Source organism: Gymnoscopelus braueri, assembly GCF_963280865.1.
Source record: "Gymnoscopelus braueri genome assembly, chromosome: 14".
NCBI classification, from domain to species: domain Eukaryota; kingdom Metazoa; phylum Chordata; class Actinopteri; order Myctophiformes; family Myctophidae; genus Gymnoscopelus; species Gymnoscopelus braueri.
Window position 1 is genome coordinate 16,994,638 of NC_137619.1, and position 20,445 is coordinate 17,015,082.

General features: G+C 39.9%; 1 protein-coding gene across 3 annotated transcripts in view; it reads right to left on the reverse strand.

The window, feature by feature from the left end:
- The window catches only part of btaf1 (BTAF1 RNA polymerase II, B-TFIID transcription factor-associated), a 35,542-nt gene extending 23,529 nt beyond the window's left edge, over positions 1 to 12,013 (reverse strand). For 2 of the 3 annotated variants that reach the window (XM_080449093.1, XM_080449092.1), the window contains exons 1-10: positions 11,611 to 12,013; positions 8,193 to 8,316; positions 7,702 to 7,816; positions 7,049 to 7,192; positions 4,946 to 5,145; positions 2,876 to 3,012; positions 2,634 to 2,760; positions 2,121 to 2,189; positions 585 to 674; positions 400 to 495 (exon numbers count right to left, since the gene is read on the reverse strand). In XM_080449093.1, coding sequence (XP_080305219.1) covers positions 400 to 495; positions 585 to 674; positions 2,121 to 2,189; positions 2,634 to 2,760; positions 2,876 to 3,012; positions 4,946 to 5,145; positions 7,049 to 7,192; positions 7,702 to 7,816; positions 8,193 to 8,316; positions 11,611 to 11,624 — 1,116 coding nt within the window. In that variant the 5' untranslated portion in view covers positions 11,625 to 12,013. Of the gene's footprint in view, positions 1 to 399; positions 496 to 584; positions 701 to 2,120; positions 2,190 to 2,633; positions 2,761 to 2,875; positions 3,013 to 4,945; positions 5,146 to 7,048; positions 7,193 to 7,701; positions 7,817 to 8,192; positions 8,317 to 11,610 lie in introns of those variants that run through there. The other variant, XM_080449094.1, reaches the window with a different exon arrangement.
- Positions 12,014 to 20,445: the final 8,432 nt, after the last annotated feature.

Sequence of the window (20,445 nt, forward strand, 5' to 3'; positions counted from 1 at the left end):
GATTCAGTTTCATACGAAAGTAAGTGTGTGTTAAACACATTGAGGACTGGATAGTGCATCAACAGCATAATTGCAATGTCAATTCTTGCTGTAGACATGGGTTGCACGCATTTCCCCTTCTCTATGCATTCTCTCATCCAAATAAAGAAAACATTTCTAAATCATAATTATCACCCATACTATAACAGATGAATAATGGTATCTATTACCATAGATATTCTGTTGAGGATTAAAGCGCGCCATTTCATTATTTGTATTTTGTATATGTCACAAACAGCCATAATGAACATTGCATTCGATATATCCAAGCCAATTCTTCATAGTCTAAAAGGTTTAATGCACGCTACTTTCCCTTTCATTTTGAAATTCTGCTTCCAACTGAGTATGAAACACACAAACCTCATCAGATACAAAGTCTCCAAAGCGGTCAAGTGCGAAGACACAGAGCAATCGGATGACCATGTCTTCTAACCACTCCTGATGCTGCCGCGACATCTAACCCAAATAAAATAAAAAGTCAGACATTGTTAGGCTAATTGGTCTGGTAAGTTCATACAAATATTTGACTCTCATATGGCTTGTACCTGTTCGGCCGTGCTTCCCACAAGCTTTCCTCCACCAGCTCCATGAGATTTGAGGATTTCTCTAAGACCTGTGCCTGCACCGTGACGGATCTAGAAAAGCAACCAGATGTAGTAGTCTGGGGAATTATGTATGTTGTTCATTAACAGACACACTACAACAATTGTAATGGCTATATACTTTTCCTTGTAGTTTCCGCTAAACTCATCAGATGGTTGCTAAATAATTGGATGTAAAGTAACAGCCAAACAAGGAAGTCCATATACAGCAAATGAAGGTTATTTGCCAAATTAAACTGTCCATAAAAATGGAATGATTTGAGTTTCTCTTTTGTATTATGACCTAATGAAGCACCTTCAATTTATGGAAGCATAGATAATTTTCCTATTAATTATAATATTAAAAAAAAAATTAATTTCACAGTGGTTTACATTTTCACCAGTCATTAATAATTTTAAAGTACCTCTAATACATCAAGACGTTTGAATTTCATTTGTAAATCAATACCTTCTCCAGTGACAATCTTCAGACAGAAATGTCAAGAATGAATTTACAATCCTAAGTGTTCATTTATCCTTAAAGGGTCTACACCATGAAAATCACGTTTTTCTTGTTTTTTTGTATTTTTTGGGGTCCCCAGTGTCTCTTGTACCCAAAAAAATGTTTGTTTTTTTTATTCAGTCATTCCTTCTCATTTCATGGATTTCCAGAATGGGCGTGTCTGAACAGGCGATCTCAGAATGGCAATGTTTATGAGGTCATAAACATTTTTGATGGCAAACCCCAATGTTAAATGAAAAGTGCCCGAATCGCTCCGAAACTTTTTCTACCCCCCCTAAGTGGGGGTCTACGAACAAATACTTCGGGCTCGGATTTTGGCTCCGCCCCCCGGAAGTGGGTGAAACAGGCACCTCAAACACTTGGTGGAATTGTTCAAAAATGTTCAAAGTGTTTTTTTTTCGATTTTGTATTTTTGTTAGATGCTTCTTTTTATGCAGAATTTTTCCTTTTTTTTTTTTTTTTTAATTTTTTTTTTAATTAACTGAATTTATTAACTGAACAGAATTGCTCAGTAGCCCCCCCCTGCCCAAGTGGACGTTTTGGTATTGCAGCTGAAAGTGCTGTATAAGCCAGAGACAATTGACTTGGGATGAGTATATCTGAGTGATGATTTAGGCTCAAACCTTTTGAAAAAGGTTTGAGGGACATACACCATATGATATTAAATATCAAATTTTTTTTTTAATTCATGGTGTAGCTCCTTTAATACTCAGGAATTATGGCCTGGACATGCCAGATCACCAGCATGGTCCTTTAAAAAACTGAGTTTGGTGCCTGGGTGGCACACTGATCCACACGCTCCTTGTGACTTGCATGTACCGGAGTTCAGCTCCTGTCATGTCTCTGCCCAACTCTCTTAAATCTTTCCTCTCTCACTACACTGTCCCGTCTAAGAAATAATAATGAAAAAGTCCTAAAATGTTCATGTAACTAAAGCATTCTTTAAATGTTTTGTCCAGCTGGTCTTTATTCCTTACCTCCCACGAAGGATTGAAAAGGTCATTGCAGAGCTCTTCACAGAAGCTCTCCAGAGGCCATTCGTTTATCTGAAGCCAAAACAGTGATAACAAATCAATTCATTAAATAAAAACCTTTTTTATTTTGGCTTCATTTACAAATTATAATTAAGAACAGGCAGTGCAGTGTGTATTAGACATTTGGCACTGATTGGACAGTGGTTTGCAATATTATCTGCTGTTATCAGACCGACCCCCGTAAAAATGGGAGGAAAATACAATACAGTTATTCCAGGACACGATTCTAAACAGACCCCATTGCTGCAATAGAAATGGTTATTAAAAAAAAAAAGGTCCAAGCATAGAAGCACCATCTCAACACACTCCCCCATCCCCACGCACTCAAACATACAGCCAGTCACTGAGAGTAATTTAAAGATTGTAATGAAATGAAAACTAGGCTGATATATGTTGACAAGAGTGATTTATTATTACAGTCAAAATGTTGACTGGCTGACCGTTTCAATTCCTTACCTCCTCCAAGAGACTGTTGCCATCTGGAACGTTATCGATTAAGACTTTAGACTCTGTCGCCGGTTGGTCAATAACATTGGTGGTTTTCCTGCGTTTCTCCTCTGGTTCACCCTCAAAACTGTCATTGCTATGGTGGGGGAAATGCTGATCAGTAACTACGACATTCCAAACTAAAAGAACAGGAACAAAATAAGATATAAAAACAAAGGCTTGTGAAGTACTTGGGCAAAACGATGAAATACCTTTTTTCATTTGGATCTATGTCTCTGGATGATCGTTGCTTTGCTACAAGTTTGGCCATCCTCTTTGCCTTATTCCTCTGCCGATTGCTCATGCCTGGCCGGAACTCTGAATTTATCAGCTCAGCAGCCTGCATGGGCTGAAAACAAAGTTGATAGTTTAAGGTAAACATGCATAATACAATATATAATTTATCGATTGTAAAATAAGAGTGAAGAAAATATGGCGTACATTCAGAAACGAGATAAGGCCAGAGAACACAGGGCCGGGCTCAATACCTGCCCAATATGATTACAAATTAGGCTAAACAAAACCTTTTAAGACCAGATTTGGGCCAGATCCAAGCACCTTTTATTGCTCCAATGCGGAAAAAGACCTAGAATAAAAGTAAAATGTACATGCAGGTCACTTTTGTGACAAGGGTACTTTACATCTTGACAAGCAAAGTCTCAGAGTGTGACAAATCATAGCTTTCTTCATGATCTTTCTTAGCACGGTCTCTACATGGCCAGGAAATTTAGACCGCAATGTCAGGTAAAGAAATGGCCTACCTACTGTAGAAAAACTCTAAACTGTAATGTCTAAAAATGGTAATGCAGACAGCAGATTCCTTAAGGCAGGGGTCTTCAACAGGGGGTCGGGGACCCCCAAGGGGTCCTTAGATACTGCAGGGGGGCCACAAAATCTTTTGGTTTGGTGTAGCAAGAAAAACAATAGGACCAGGCAACTACAGAGCCAAAAGGTTAAGTTTGTAAAGTTTGAGGGTATAAGTGGTTAAATGTCTGAAAATATACATTTAACATGAATCCAATATGTAGTGGGGGTCCCTGCTTCATCTCTCAGCTAAGGGGTCCTTAAAAGGGATGGGTGAACTATTCTTTAAGGGCTTGATAAACTTTGTTGCATGTGGTGTCGCTGCATGACACCTGTGCACAGAGTAGACAGCTACAATATGTATACATCTGGCTTCAATCCAGCTTCACACCCTTTGATTATGTTCAGAATGTACCTATTTTTGGACACCCTAGTTTATCCAAGACCGCAGCCCTGCAGTGAAAACCACATGGGGACAAACTAGTCTGAAGCTTTTGAAAAACCCCCAAAGCATCTTTTAAGGGCAAGCCGATACTGGCTCCAGCAAATCACAGAATAAAGCAAAAAGTGGACTGCAAGTAGGGGATACACAAGGGGGCTTGACCCATTCCCCATTTATTAGACAACTGCTTGATGCACAAAGAACACTAAGTGCATACTCAAAAGGTCTAGTGAATAAGTATGCAGGGATTAAAGTTTTCCCAAAAAACTAATCTCCCCGATTAAAACAAAAATCCTCTTATACAGTAATTTAAGGGGATATGTAGAAGAGAAGATTGCACAGCAAACTGTCTCTAAAATTGTTGTTATGGGCATTTTATTTAATCTACATAAGAAATTTGCATTTAACTTTTGTATGCAACACAAAACCATTTGCCAATTAGGGACGAGTGACATGGACAACATCAAATATAACAATAGTATGTTTAACCAAATATCTCTGTACTGATAATGTGGGGATTTGTGCCTTCACAAAATATTTACAAACTGAGATTTTTGATAAATAATCACTAGTAATGCCAATATGAGTGTGTCATGGCAAATTGGAACAGCTAGAACAGTCAGTTAAGAAAATTACATCACTTTACTACAGCCATATCATGATACAAAAAAAAATCAATAAAGTCTCAGATCACAATATCAATACACAGTATAATATAGATATATTGCCCAAACCTAGTGCAAATACACTTTTATCTTGATTTGAAAAAATATTTTTGTAAGGATGCTTCGGCATTCAAATTCAGTGTCGTTTCAAATTCCCAACCTCCTTATCAGGTGGGGAATGGGATATGGAGAGAATGTCATTGGGTAATCCTATGATCTATGCAACAATTAGGTCCACGGCCAAATACATTTATGGGGCTCCTTGACATGAAAAAGTTTGAGCACCACTGTAGCAACATAGGTTTTTCAGAGGATGTAAGGATGTAGAAGACATTTGTAGAATCGGCGGAGGCCTGAGCAGAGGGACTCACTACATGGTTGCGGGAGCTGGAGGGGGCTGTGGTCTTGCCTCCCTGGGATTTGGGACCAGTGTCTTGGCAGGTATAGTCCAGGTCCTCATCATTGAACAGCTCCTCAGTATTCATGCCGATAGCAGCACCCATGTCAAGGCCCAACTTCCTCTGAAGAAGCAGTCTCTGGCGGGATAGACGCTCTTTGGGGTCAACTTCACCTGAGGACACAAAATGACACGCAGTCAAACCGAAGCCACATGAAGTATAGATGTCTGGAGGAACACTGGTAGAGTTAGAGTATACTGCAGCTTTCTGAAGAACACATATACAACTTATGCACGCAAAATGTGGACATGAATCAGGACAAGTCACTATGTACTTGGTAATGGAATAAAGAAAAGGCCGGGGGAGCTTAAACAACCAATGAAATCAGACTGCAGCGTGGCGAGTGCTGGAGACACACAAGAGAATGCAAAGGTTCGAAGCTAGCCGGAAGGTCACATTCAAATGAGTCTAAATCGTATTCAAATTCATGGAGACCCACTGAGAGGGAAATGACAGCAGAGATCAATTAGAGTGGATTCTTGCTAGTTTGAAGAGGAGGGGGCAAGTCTTGCAAACTCCATGGCAATTACAGATAGCAGCCATTTCATTTCCATAAACGACATGCATGCTTTCCCGGTTTTAACGGGTTAAAAAAGCCCCCAGAATGTTGTGTTTTTCAGCCCTTTAATATTTTCTATTGCTAACCTTTAGTGCTGATTCTAGTGGAATCACAGACCATTTTTGACCAATAAGTGCATTTTGAATGTCAAGTTAAGAATGTTAAGCTCGCCTAGAAACGCTATTTGACTATTTGTTTAAAAGATACAAGTTTGGCCCGGACTGCTGGCGTAGCGGTCCGGGCACCTAGGCTCCAAAGTAGCCGCATTGCGAGTTTGAGTCCCGTTCCCGACGATCTTTGCTGCATGTCTCTCCCCCCATCTCTCTCTCCCCGTTTCCTGTCTGTTTCTACTGTAAAACTATAAATAAAAGGCCAAAAAGCCACCAAAAAATATATAACAAAAAGCTAAGAAAAGGTATAACTTTTCCCTCTGATACGCCCGCTTCACTATATGTTCCATTTGCCATTTTGTTTGTATTCTGACCCCATCCTCTGACAGGACGGTCTTGCTCTGACTGGTTGGTGGTTGGATTTTATCTTACACCTCAGATCTGTGTTGAGACATTGCTGTGCTTGCTTTCACTTTACAACCACTTTGAGAATCAACTTCTGGGATACACGCCTGCCTGGTTGTCATAGCGTGACGTACAATGTCAAACCACAACCGCATTATGCAGTTTGCTGAGAACATTAGGGGCAAAACAGAAAGTAAATGTAGCTTGATGGGGGCTTTCAAATTAGTCCATATGTTTGGGTCCGATGCTAATCCTAATTTTGGAGAGACCTAGCCCAACGATTACCGATGGTCTGTCAATTTGTAAACATTTTCTAATTATTTGAAAAACTCAGATTTGATTAAAGTTAAAGTAAACTTTTACTTATAATCAAACAATAATATTGTTTTGATAGATGAACTATATACTGTACAATAAGTATATGAAAAGAACATTTAACTTTATGCAGTAAACAAGTATAAACAAACTATTTGATTTATTCTCTTATTTTTTTTTTTTTTACGTTAGAAAATATGCTCTTATAATAACATGCCACAGAGATGATGTCATCAAGAAAAGGCTAATAATAGCTGATATATCGCTTTAAGACTAGCACTGAAGCTTTGTATAGAGCCACTGATGTATATAGGAATAGACAGCCATTGGCATTCGGTTCTACACAATAGTCTGATACCAATTTCCATAATTATTTTCATGTTGACTTTTGGAAGTTTGTGCACCATTCATGGAGTTGAGTACAGAAGTCTCCAACAGCCACAAGCTGTCACAAATGGTCACCGTGCATGGACTAGCCAATAACAGAAAGCTACCTGCTCATTATGACTCTCTGTTCTGATGACTCACTTTAACCTGACAAAACCTACAGTCTTTCATTTGGGACGACGATAATGAGAACACATAGCCCAGTCTTTCATATGTGACTATGATAATGAGGATACATACCAGACAGGTCCTCCTGCAGCTCAAACTCTGCCCCTGCAGATCCCAGCAGAGAAGCCCCGTGCTTGAGCAGACGGGAAATGTCAAAGTGGTAGAAAGTCAACCGGCTGCATGGGGAGTCCTCTGGTGATAAGTCCGCACAAGACTCTACAAGATGCACACAGGACAATCGCACAACAGTTACAACACTCATCACTCCTGGCAGAGCATTCTTTTACATTTAACTTGCTGCCTTTCATGCTGAACAACATACTTGCAAGCCACCAAGTCACGTTCTCAAATAAATAATCTGTGTTTAAATGTGGTATTGGCTCAGTCCATAGTTTGTACCGTTTCCTGTTCTACTTCTCTATTCTTGTACTAAAGAGTTTGTCAAATGTAACTGCATAAAACTGCTATGGCTATATTATACCATTCAAATGTGCTATGACTGTATTATACCATTCAAAGTCAACATTTTCGAGAGGGGAATTAAGTGTTGACGCATAGGGGGTTAAACAAAGCCAGGCAATATCACTCACGTACGCATGCACACACAAGTGCCTAATGTTGGGTTCAATTGGACATGCTTATTTAATTTTAAGCGTTTGTAATGTGTCGTTGATGCCCGTTTAATATAAACAACGATGACTTGGTGAACTGGCATATGAAATCACCTTCTTTAGGCTTAGGGGCTGGGTCCCACTCAGGGATATTCTTCACAATGGCTTCTACAGCTTGGCCTGCTGCAATGCGTGTGTCCCAGTTGGGACTCCTAAGGTAGGTCAAGACCTTTATATTGAGGGACAGAATAGAAAGAAATAATTTAGCATGCAATTTGGCAATTTCATTCCAGTCTATCAGGCCAACACCAAGATTAACACAAGTGAGAATCCCTCTTTTGTCCTGACATAAGAGAGCAAGTTATGTTAAGATCTCTTTTATTCATTAAGTACTACAAAGCTATTAACTGTTACCATTTCAAAGACAATACATCAACATATGGTACATGAACGATCTAAATAAAATGTGTCAGGAAGTCTATGAGTGTGGGGAGACAACAAGCATGTCCTACAATTGTGTCCCCAAGTAATTTTATCATTTGAGCTGGCGATACGGTCTGGGCCGTCTGTAGAAAATGGAGAGTTGGGATCTACTGAACACACACCTTCGATAGAAGATTATTGAGCTCGTGTGGGTGGAGTCTGACCACATCTCCAAGCTGTTGGGCCGCAGCCTTCCGGGTTACTGGAGTCGTTCCAGTGTCAAGCAGGATGAACAGACGGTCAAGTCTGTGGGGGGGGTTCAGGGGTTCACAGAGACAGAAGGTCATGGTGTGCATTGTGACCATGCACAACAGAGAGCATTGCCAAACTAAACTGTTGTCATTTATTCGGTTTCAAAGTGAATGCCTCTAAAAATTAATAAACTCGTCATCAAAACTGGTCTGTTCAGCACCCTTTTGAAAAGGCATCAAGTCTCCTTTGTATAAAAAAAAAAGAAAAGAGAAAATTACTTTGAATCTAGAGTTTCTGTACATTAAGTTTGTTGGAAACATTTAATGCTAGGGGAGAAAAAAGGTTGTCAACTGAATTGTAATTTCCAGTCAAGATACATTTGGATTTGAGTTTGTGCAAACTTATTTCAGACACATCGAATTATACCATTACACTGACAGAACAGACAATGGGCTGTGAAAAGGGAACACCATTGCATTGCATTATCTGGGACTATGTGTTGGTTTTTCTTTGCACAAGACTTGTTAAAATCATCTAAGTAAATTGGTGCACACCGATTAGCAATCTAATACTATAGAGTGGATTACAGCTCTGCAGGGCATGGCTGTAGTCTCCCTTAATACTTTAACCATAAACTGGGCTACAAATTAAGAGTATTTTGCTATGCAAAGCACAACAACATTTGACCACGTGGAAATGTCAAAACAACCTCAATGGAAAAGAAGCCGGTGTTTCAAATTGTAAGGAGACCAGATCAAGTTGAGACCGCGTCTACTGTCGTCCTAGTAACAGCAGATGTTGTCCCCGGTGAAAAAAACACGTAGCTGTCCTCGTCAATGCCGTTTTTTTTTTCATATCACAATGTCAAAACATACCGATCTGATTCTTGTTTGGGTGAAGAAACGCCAGACAGACGAACACTCACGTTGCGTTGTGGACGGCTCTCCGTTGGTTTTGTTGTTGTTGTTGAGGAAAAGGAAGACAACCACTTCCTGTGTCAGTCTCTCTAACAATAGATTTACACGTTTTATAAATGCAACTATTTGCCATTGGAGTCGGAGTCAACATGTGTAAGGTACAATCACTATTCAGCCCATTCAAAGCGTGCAAATAAACGCATCAATGAATTAATAAATATATAAATAAATGTTCATTTCCTCCTGGGATTCGAACTCTTCCCAATGTCAGCATAAATACACCAGAGAGGCGCTTACTCCGGTGCGCCATTCTTTTCACAACAAATAGGTACCATAAACAAATCATAGAGTATACAACCAGCCATTAAAAAACAAAACAGACATGGTCACAGATTAACTTGAGACCTCAGTCACCACACTGATTTTATTTTACTGGTCTCCAACACGGCTGTTTACTACAGATTTGTTTCTAAAATATCTCACCATGATCATCTATTATTCATTATGTTATAGGCTACTTAGAAATAGTAAATATGACGCATGATATAGGTTAGATAAACTGTTTATAACATGACCAATTATAGAGAAAATATGGCCAAAAGTGTCTGAAACCCCACATTACAGTGACGTGATTATTGACCAGTCAATTTTAAATGTCCTACAAATTATTGAAGCTAATGTTTATGTAATCTAATCACCTGGAAATAGTATGTTTAAGATACAGTTGCAGTCGCTGCACAGAAAATGGCATTTCAAGGCATGTCCATTTAGAGCTCTGGTCTCCGTTAGGAGCGGTGCTCCTCCCATTGACTGCAAATTCCACTACCGTGCGAGGTCTCCAACTGTAGTAAAACTAAAGAAAACGATTTTGCTACTCATCGAAACAAAGGCTGTTTTGTGTTGCTGAAAAACTATTCTCCACGGTGGGTTACATCTCAGCACACCACCTTCTCTGTATAATACACTTTTTGTGCAGAAAATAAAATATGTATTGCAGGTGAGTATTAAATTACTCACCTGCGCCCTCTACAGATCTGGTCAATATAAATAACCATTGATCATTAGGCCTACCATTGATCATAAACGAACAGTTTATCTAACCTATCATGCGTCATATTTACTATTTCTAAGTAGCCTATAACATAATGAATAATAGATGATCATGGTGAGATATTTGAGAAACAAATCTGTACTAAACAGCCGTGTGTTAGAGACCAGTAAAATAAAATCAGTGTGGTGACTTGAGGTCTCAAGTTGATCTGGCGACCATGTCTGTTTTGTTTTTTTAATGGCTGGTTGTATACTGTATGAGTTGTTAACGGTACGCAATTGTTGTGAGAAGAATGGCTCACTGGTGTAAGCACCTGTCTGGTGAATTTATGCTGACATTGGGAGTGGTTCGAATCCCCGAGGGGATAAACAATTATTTATTTATTTATGTATTCATTGATGCGTTTATTTCCACGCTTTAAATGGGCTGAATAGATATTGTACCTTACACACAATGACTCCAATGGCGAATAGTAGCATTTATAAAACGTTTAAATCTATTGTTAGAGAGACTGACACAGGAAAGAGTCTTCCTGTTTCTCAACAACAACAAAACCAACGGAGAGCCAGCGCCCAACGCAACGTGAGTGTTCGTCTGTCTGACGTTTCTTCATCCAAACAAGAATCAGATCGGTATGTTTTGACATTGTGATATGAAAACAAAAAACAACAGGCATTGACGAGGACAGCTACGTGTTCTTTCACCGTGGACAACATCTGCTGTTACTAGGACAACACTAGACGCGGTCTCAACTTGATCTGGTCTCGTCTTAATCTTTGTCACCGGTACACGACAGGTACAGATACACACATTAACATTAGCTAAATATCAGACTGGGTGCAATGTAAATAAGGGATTAAACACTGCCATCGGAAGAGGATTACAAAGACTTTCTTGAACCCCGACAAGCTGGTGAATTTAAATTAGCACCAGGGAGCAAGCAAATCAGGCACAAGTTAGGTCCGTGGCGACAAAACCTATTGATGGTGTGACAGAAGTAGGCAACACACGTTGTGCTATTAAGCTCTACTTTGATAGGCTCGCAATTTAAAAAAATCGCATTAGACAGTGACAGCTGGATGGCAAGAACACAATATAACATCGTGAGAGAGTTCCACTAGCATTCCAAAGTAACCAAACTACATGATTTCAAGTACTCAATAAAATCCTGTGTGTGCATGCCACCGGCTTTTTCAACCCGGTGACACGAGTAGGGGCTGTCTGGACAGTACATTGTGTTAGCTAGATGGCTAGTCGGCCATCATCCAGAGTCAGACAGAGCAGTAATACGACCATTCTTTGCAATATCCAAAGCTAGCCAGCATTGGCTGCCAATAGGTTGCTATAATGCAAACACAACGCCAGCAGTAGAAATCTTACCTTGTTACAGCCATGGTGGTTTATTCAGAGGGGTGTCCCTTTCACGAACCACATTCAAAAATGCAATGAGAAACGTGCTCTAGTGGCTAGCTAGTGTTTCCAACACTAGATGAAGTCATGAGCTGATATGCTAACGTCGTTAGCTTGACTGGGAGGCCCCGGCGGGGCTGAGACTGTCTGTCTATTCGACGAGAGTTTTACCAGCGATTCATGGCTTCAAACTCGTCCCCGGTGTCACTTCGGTATCTTCTTCCACCGAATATCACCGAGCACCGCACACATATCAACGTGTAGCTGAAGTCAACCTTCGGAACTACTCGCGGACAGATATTTTAACCGAATGAGATTTAAAGGGTAATTTTGTTGCACGCCGAAGGGAACCCAGAAGACTGTTTTTATATGAGGAGCCATCTTGCATTTATTCCTTCCTCCATGGCAGGTGGAGGCTGATTGGCTACACGGCTCTGAGAAGAGCCAATCAGCGCGCGCGTTAAAAGAGGATACGGGAACGAAAGGAAAATAATCTGGAAGAATAGTTTCCTCTTCGTTTTGTTGTTGACAAAGCATGGATTATGACTAGCCCTGAGACACGACAGTCATGTATGAACTTCAACCTGGTGTTTGCAGACTTTGCACTTTCTCCCCTTTTAGCCCGTACATCTACATAAACGTTCAGATTTCAAATATAGAGTGCTTATCTCATGGCCACGGAGGTTACAATTATGTACGGGCCCACAGAAGTGCCCGTATCTTCCGTATTGTTAAATAAAAAGTATTTTAATCCGATCGGTGGCCATTTCTCCGTGTTTCCTATTATGCTTTGAACTACGCGACTCTATTGGTTGGGAAGTGTACTGCACTCTGATACATTATAACTCTATAAGAAAATGGCCACCGATCGAATTAAAATGCTTTTTATTGAACAATACGGAAGATACGGGTACTTCTGTGGGTTCGTACATAATTGTAACATCCGTGGCCATAGAATAAGCCCTTTATATTTGAAATCTGAACGTTTATGTAGATGTACGGGCTATAAATGGAGAAAGTACAAACACCAGGTTGAAGTTCATCCATGACAGACGACCGTCGTGTGATCCATCCATGGCTAGGATGATATAAATAATAATCATCCACTTACGCATGACTTGGGTTGTGTGTATAATCTCATAGACATGCACTAACACTGTTTCATGAAACCAGAATCATCTCACAAGACAGTTTCATCAACATATGGAATTTACTTTTTTCCCATGTAATCTTTTCATAGATTACAAAATGTGGACAATCTTGTTCTTGTCGCGTCACCAGAATGGTTGCCTAACAAGCCAATCACGAGCTACTGTCCCTCTGGGCTATGGGATACCCTGCATACGTAACGCACGTCAGAGAGCTCTGCTGCCTCAAAGCCGACATGAGGAGCTAACGGTTTTGATTAATTGATTGAATACTTTATTAACAGTTTACAAAAAGGGAAAGAAAGTACAGTTCTATACAAAGGGATGCTAAACAGGATGAAACCCAAGAAAGCACTATGGTTTGTTTCCATTGGGGTCCTGTGTATTCAATTCATCGAAACATTAAGTGACAGACAAATATACAATACTATGCAAAAATAGTCCTAATCCTAATCCTATAAACGAGTAGTAATAAAAAAGACAAATATACAGTAAACAGTTCGAGGAGGGAGGCATTTCTGGTGATAGGCGTGGACTTTTTACAGGGGCCAGTTCCGAATTGCAGCCACCAAGTGCTAAGGTTTTGAAGGAGAGTAAGGAATAGGAATCACACTTTTTTTATGAGTGTTGGTAGCATACTAGGGCATTCCACATTGTGGTGGCATAGCAGTAGAATGAAGAACGAAATTAACCCCGTGTTTGAGCCAAATCTGGGTTGAACGTGATTTGTGGAGCTCCCTCTGGTGTTGTGTTTGTGGACGTCTTTGACGTTTTTGAAGTAGTTTGACAGGTACATGGGTGTCTTTGTGGTGTCGTGTATCTTGTGGACCATGGGCCCATTGCAAGTTGCTGTACTCTGTCCTCTACCCTGAGCCATCCCACCCAAACAAAATGAGCAGGGGTTAAATCAGTTGTAGATGTAAGGCCAAGCAGTAGGCTGACCAGTTTGTTTTGGGATGACTGGAGCCCTGTTTTTAAGGTATTTGTGGTGCTATATGGTACCATGAGGTGCATGCTTAGTCGAAGTGCAGGGGTCATCACCATGGCAGCTTGTGATGGACATTTTCATTAATATTTCATTTTTGCCATGGACATGTAAAATAATCATTAGGCTATACCAAAAACACATTGGCCTAGCCCTAAATGTATACTAATGAACTCCTAATGTATCATAGGGTCTACTCTATTCCAATGTGCAGTACATTTTAAAACAATAGCATGTCTGCATTAACTACTGAGCCACTTAACCATCCCAAAAAAATCTTATTATTTTGGATAATAATAATTGAGTCTAATCAGTACAGACAGTGCTTCCATCGCAAAAGGGCCACTTAACTGCAAAGGTGAGTGGGTGCGTATTATACATCCTTGACTATTATAGAGATTGCTGGCTTTTCAAAGGACAGTGTTACTTGAGGACAGAAGGAGATCAAATCAAGTTCTACCAGCTAAACCACTGGTTTGGTTTGGCAAGATACATAGCTATGTGGTATCCAAGATGATCAGGTTTTTTTGTATATATTTTTCTATTTTTCATGATGCTTTTTTTGTACATAGTGGTATTTTTTCTCTGTTTTTTATGTTGATTTGAACTGTTTGGTTGCTACTATATATGTCTATCAAATTAATTCAAGGACCCCAACGGAAACAAGTCCGCAAGGACTTTTTTGGTAGGACCTTTTAGTCAAAAGTATTATAAATGTAACTGTGTTGTTTTACATTCTTTTGCCTAATAAAAATTTCAATCAATCAATCAATCAATCAATCAAAGGTATTCTACTGTTGATGAGAAAGTTCAAGGCAGGCAAATGTAACAATGGAGAAAAAAAAGACACACACTACAAGCTACACTTGATTTGATTTACTAGACATAATAATTACATGTTAAATGCTTCTCACGGAAACGTCAAGGATAAAATGCCAATGGAACACTGGAACAAGGAAACTTGAGAGACAAAAAAGATATGTAGGCCTACATGATGAGTGATTAATGTTAATGTAATTAAAGTGTCACAATAGTTGTAGTAATGCGAAGGCACCTAACTTTGATCAGAGGTGAGCTAACTTTTAGGTTGGAGAAGGACCCAGGCTGTGGATGGAGGGTTTCCATGGATTATGATTGTTGAGTGTTATTATAGTTGTTATTGTCATTAGTGGACACTTTGAAACACATTCTCTCAACTAACAACAACCATGCTTTACTTGTCCCTCCTTTGCAGTGGTAGCAAATAGCTCCCTCTGAACAGATGACATGCCTGTGTTTTTGCTCTTTTCCTGCACATTTTTGCCGTTGACTTTAATTATTTAATTGTCTGACCACACCACATACACTCCGTTGGCTTTTCTCCAACAAAGGATTGAAGCACATAGCTATTTTCACAGAATTGAGGCAGCTATTAGCAATAATTTCTTCTAGCTGTCTTGTCTTCACCTGATGCAATTGTGTACAGGTACCATGTGCAATACTACAAATCTCCTGCACATATTAATGAGCATGTTACTTTACGAGTCACCAAAGTTATTCAAACACATTTTTAATATGTTTTTACATTATAATGAAGAAAATATATAGGCTATATTTTGAATTTATTTTCAAAATAAAACAAATTGCCATGCACGGACATAGACATCAACATGTCCGTGTACGGACATGTTGATGACCTCTGTCGAAGTGACATTGGATGAGTGCTCCTGCTGGAGTCCTCAATGCATTTCCACTGACCAGTGAGGAGATCCTGTACAAAAATCTTGTTCTTTGGTTGACTTTTTTGATTACTTTAGTTGCCAGTTTTGCCTCTAAAATACAACCCAATTCTTGTGATATCATTGTCACCCACTTTTACTGTGAAGCTGTCGGCCTTGCAGAGGTTTATTTTGGACCCAACGAGAATGGATTTAGTTTTACCCAGGCATAATGATAGTTTGTTATTAGTGAGCCAGGTGCAGATTTTACTGAGTTCAGAGCTAAGGGCTTTTTCAACCTGCAATTTGTCCTTGTCCGAGACCAGGAGAGCCGAGTCATCCGCGAACAAGAACAAATTGCAGTCACAAGCTGATGTCATGTCGTTTACATATAGGAACAGTAAAGGCCCTAGTATGCTTCCTTGTGGAACGCCACAGCTCACTGGGAGGGCTACTTCTTAACAAACTATATACGTTCAGTTTTGGCGCTTATTTATATTGCGCCCAAACTTATTTATATTGCTTGTAATTATAGTCCTCTACCCCATCCATTCTTGTCATTTTGCCGGGGTTGCATCATTGCATGTGGTCATCTTTATTAAATAGAAACTAAAAAAGCCCACGAATACACCAAATGGGCGTTTGTGTCATAATTGTTTTTAATCCATGTGGTGGGATTTTGGGTGCCCACAATGATACTACATAGACCACACACTTCTCACCTCAAGCCACATTGTATTGTTGTAATATGACATATTTTTTGAATGAGCAGCATGACTAAATTGTGATGGAAAAGTATCACCATCTGCTTAAAAGAGAGGAGTGAAAACAAAAACATTATACAGCCTATTTTGTATAAAGTAGAGGATGTGGTGGTGCCCTGTATACTGACTTTTTTTTGCTCATATTACCAGAGCTTATACAACTCCTTTCACACCAACATAATCTGAGGAAAGGTTTTTCACTACAACAAAGGTGAAAAGACTATAGTGCCTAAAATAAGATTATATCAGTGGTGACTTGGCATAACTGCTGTGAGATTGTGTTACTTTCTTTAAACAAAAGTCATGACTCTTTGATAATTATATTCCATAATCGTTTTCAAAAGAGTGCTGGAAATCTTGTGTTACTGAATCTATTCCCCTTAGAGAATAGGCAGCCTAGAGAATACACCTATCAGTTCTTGTGCCAAAAATCAGATGAGCTGGAGAAGAATGAACATCAAGAATGCCTAGTTGTGGCAATGAAGCAGAATAATTTATTACTGTGAATTATAAGTTGTGAATGTGTGAAAGCACATAGCAATGCATTTCAGGAGAAATGTTCTTGGGGAGCCATTATAAGAGTGACACTGTCATCGGTGTTGAGGACATCACTGACTCAGAAGTAGGCTACTTGTAGTAGTACTAGGTTATTATGTTTTCAATGACTAGAACATGTTACATATTATTTTTACATGGTGACACACAAGCATTGTAACAGAGAACTGTTCCATATAACTTGAAACCATGTAATGTACAATGAGGAGCTCAGCTCTCTTCAGAATCTTGATTATGAAACATTGTTATGTAATATCTAAAATAAGCCCAGGCTTGAGCAGGAGTAAGTCTCTGAACTCAGATTCAGATTAAAGCACGTGTTTTATCTCTTTGGGACAATGCAAAGCATTTAATCTAAATAGATTCAATCTATTTAGCCTTGTCTTGCCGGTCTAGATCAAGCTTGATCTAGACCGGCAAGGCAGTTTGTTCGAGGATTTACGTACTTAGAACGTGTTATTTAAAAAAAATCTATTCTTCATTGTCACATGCACTTACAATACAGCTGTGGCAACATTGTAGGCAGAGCCTCCTCAATAGTGGGGGGGACAATATCATAACATCATCGCTCATCATAACCACCTGAGCAGCTAACAGCTAGGTAAAGCTGAAAACTGGATTGTCGCCATGGGACTAATAAGGTAAAAACAAAAAAGGTGTTATCACCTGAGGCAGCCCATGTACTGCTTGGTCAAATCAAGTAAAAATAATCAGTAATTAAATATATATATAATAATATATGTAGCAGTAGTGGCTCAGAGCCTCTGCCTGATGACCAAAAGCCTATTAGGGACACTTTGACACCAGGGCCAGGAGGTGAACCTGTGACCTTCTGATTACCAGATGGCCTCTGCCCACTAAGCTATGGCTGCCCTACATAATATATTAATTCATACTCAGTGTTAATAGACATAGTATATATCCCTCTATACTCATTCTTGATAGATCATACATATATTCATTCATACTGTATATTCTCTGGCAATAGATACAGTATTGCAATATATGTATATATTAATTAATATATTTAGTTATTTACTGTACATCCCTGCCCTGGGCACTGTTCAATAGTTGCCCACTAGTTATAATAGTTAGGATGGGTAAAATGCAAATCCAGGTACAGTATGGTGCAACTGTAGAAGTTGTACTGTATCCTGGAGTCTATGCTGAACCGGTTCAGTCTGCGGAGGAAGAAGAGTGGTTGTCTCGTCGCCTTGACGACGGTGCCCACGCAGTGTGACCAGTCCAAATTCTTGCTGATGTGAGGACCTTGAAGCCGCTGCCTCTACTCCACTGCAAGCCCTGTTGATGTAAAGCCCTGGACTAGAATGGGAACTTGCGGGCCTGAATCAGGGATCGGAACTTTGATCCCAATCATCCAGCTACAGTAGCACAAAACTCCAAGATCTTCTCAGGGTTCATTCATCTCTAAAAAAATCTTTTTACATTTCTAAACAAAATGCTAATTTAAAGACAAAAAAATAAAAAATCTAAATAATTTCATGAATAAAATAAAAATCCAAGAAATTCTGTAAATGAAATACATTTAAGAAATAGTGAAAATAGCAGCTCGACAAGCTCACAGCACATCGTATTGCGATGCGTTGTGAGCTTGTATCTGCTATTTTCACTAGTTGGGTCTCGGGGAGACTTCTCGGAGAAATTTCTCTTTTGGGTCTCAAGCTAAAAAGTTTGGGAACCATTGGGCTAGAGAATTGTCAGCAGTGCAACAGAGAGGCTGCATACCCTGGTGGAGTCTGAATTTGAACAGCTCGACAGCTTTGAGTTCCTGAGGCCCTGATCAATTTGGTGCCCTATAGGCAGGATTTTACCTGGCTGCAGTGAAAAGTTTCCATAGTTGTTTAGGCTAAGCAGGACTCCAGTTTCAAGTCTCCTGTTATGAAGGTTCATTCATACTGAATAAAGGCCACATTTGCATCTTATGCAAGGACTGGTTATTCAATAGTGTAGTTTTTCACTGTCTTTGTCCATCATCTCCTAACCATTGCAAGTGAATACCAGAGCAGTACCCTGAGAGGCTGTAGGTCGGCTCTGGTAGACAGTGGCATGGGCTCAGTCACCATACCTCTCAAATAACTGCTGCATCAGTCCACAGTAATATATCAGACGTGCACGCACGCACGCGCACGCGCACACACACACACACACACACAAACACACTAACACGTAGAGGGGAATGGCTTACCTGGATGTCTTCCACCTACAGTATGTCCCTGGTTACTGATCTCAAACCTAAAGCAAATGTAACAAGTAAGACGCGCGAACGCGGGAAGCGAACGCAGCCCTATTTTTTTTGTGTCTTTTTTAAATTGTTATGTTGTGTATTTACGGACTTGTAATCCGTGTTATTTCACCGTGATGGGGAGAGCGTAGAGAGAAAGTCACGTGACTGCCTTCGCCTCGTATTGAAGTTAATGGGGGGGGATATGGTTCTCCTATGCACGGAGTTTCGGAGTTCCTAGTCATCTATGCACGGAATTGCCGTTTGTCAATCCGTGCTATTTCACCGTGTTTGGGGGGCGATCGGGTTGGTTTCATAGTAAGCTCCACTCTGAGATCTGTCAGCAGCCAATGAGAGCGTGAGTCACATGGGGGCGCGGCTGCACACATACTGCACACACACCAGAGCCTCACACACACAACCCGAGCACGGTTTTCATAGTAAGCTCCACTTGGGCGGAGGTGCGGCGCAATAATGGGTATAGTGTCTCATTATTCATAGTTTCATTAGTGACAATTCTTTCATTAAATACTTCTTTGTTTACATAATCATACTCTATACTTCTCCACTCTAGGACCAGATGTCACTGTGGTTGGTAGATAGGATGCCATATAAAAATAAATGTCTTATTATGATCTAAAATTTTCATCCTTTCCAATACATTTTCAATATTAGTTTTAATGGATAAAGGAAGAGTGGGCAGTCTGGGCACCTAGGAAATGTGGGAACCTCAATGTTAAATTGGCAAAATTTTGAAGTAATATAAAGTACATGATTTGATCATACACGGTACATGATCATCAGACCTAAACTTTCCCTTCAACTTACTTATTTATGCCCAAAATGACTGGCTATACAGGTTTTGTAACAATTGAAGAGATATTAGGCCTTAATTGTGGAATGCTCAAGAATTTAACATTTTGAGAGAAAAAAATAGCCAATTTAACATTGAGGTGCCCACTCTTTCTTGGTGCCCACTCTTCCGGTTACCGTTTCATGAGCGTAGGCTATTCTGGCAGTGAGTGTCGGTGGCTGCTGAACTGGACCATGAATTTGAGTGGCAGTGTAGAGTGGTTGGAAGGAGGAAGCAGCCAGTCATCATAACCACAGCTGAAGGGACACAGTACATGCCACCAGGTTCAGACCACTTCTTCCTCCACAGGAAGCTCTACAGGACATACTCCCAAGAAGAATGGCTTTTTTTTGGTAAGGATCGACCACATTGTTACATCAAGCAATCAGATGTGCACTTGAGGTTTCCTGGACAATATTGTTTCGGTATATGGAATGTTTCATCAGCGACCACATTGTTATATGAAAGAGGTCAACCTTAATCAGTATACATTAACGCTGCTTGAGGTTTCCTATACACATTGCCAAGTTTCATCCATTCAGTGCTTAAAAAAACGAAAAA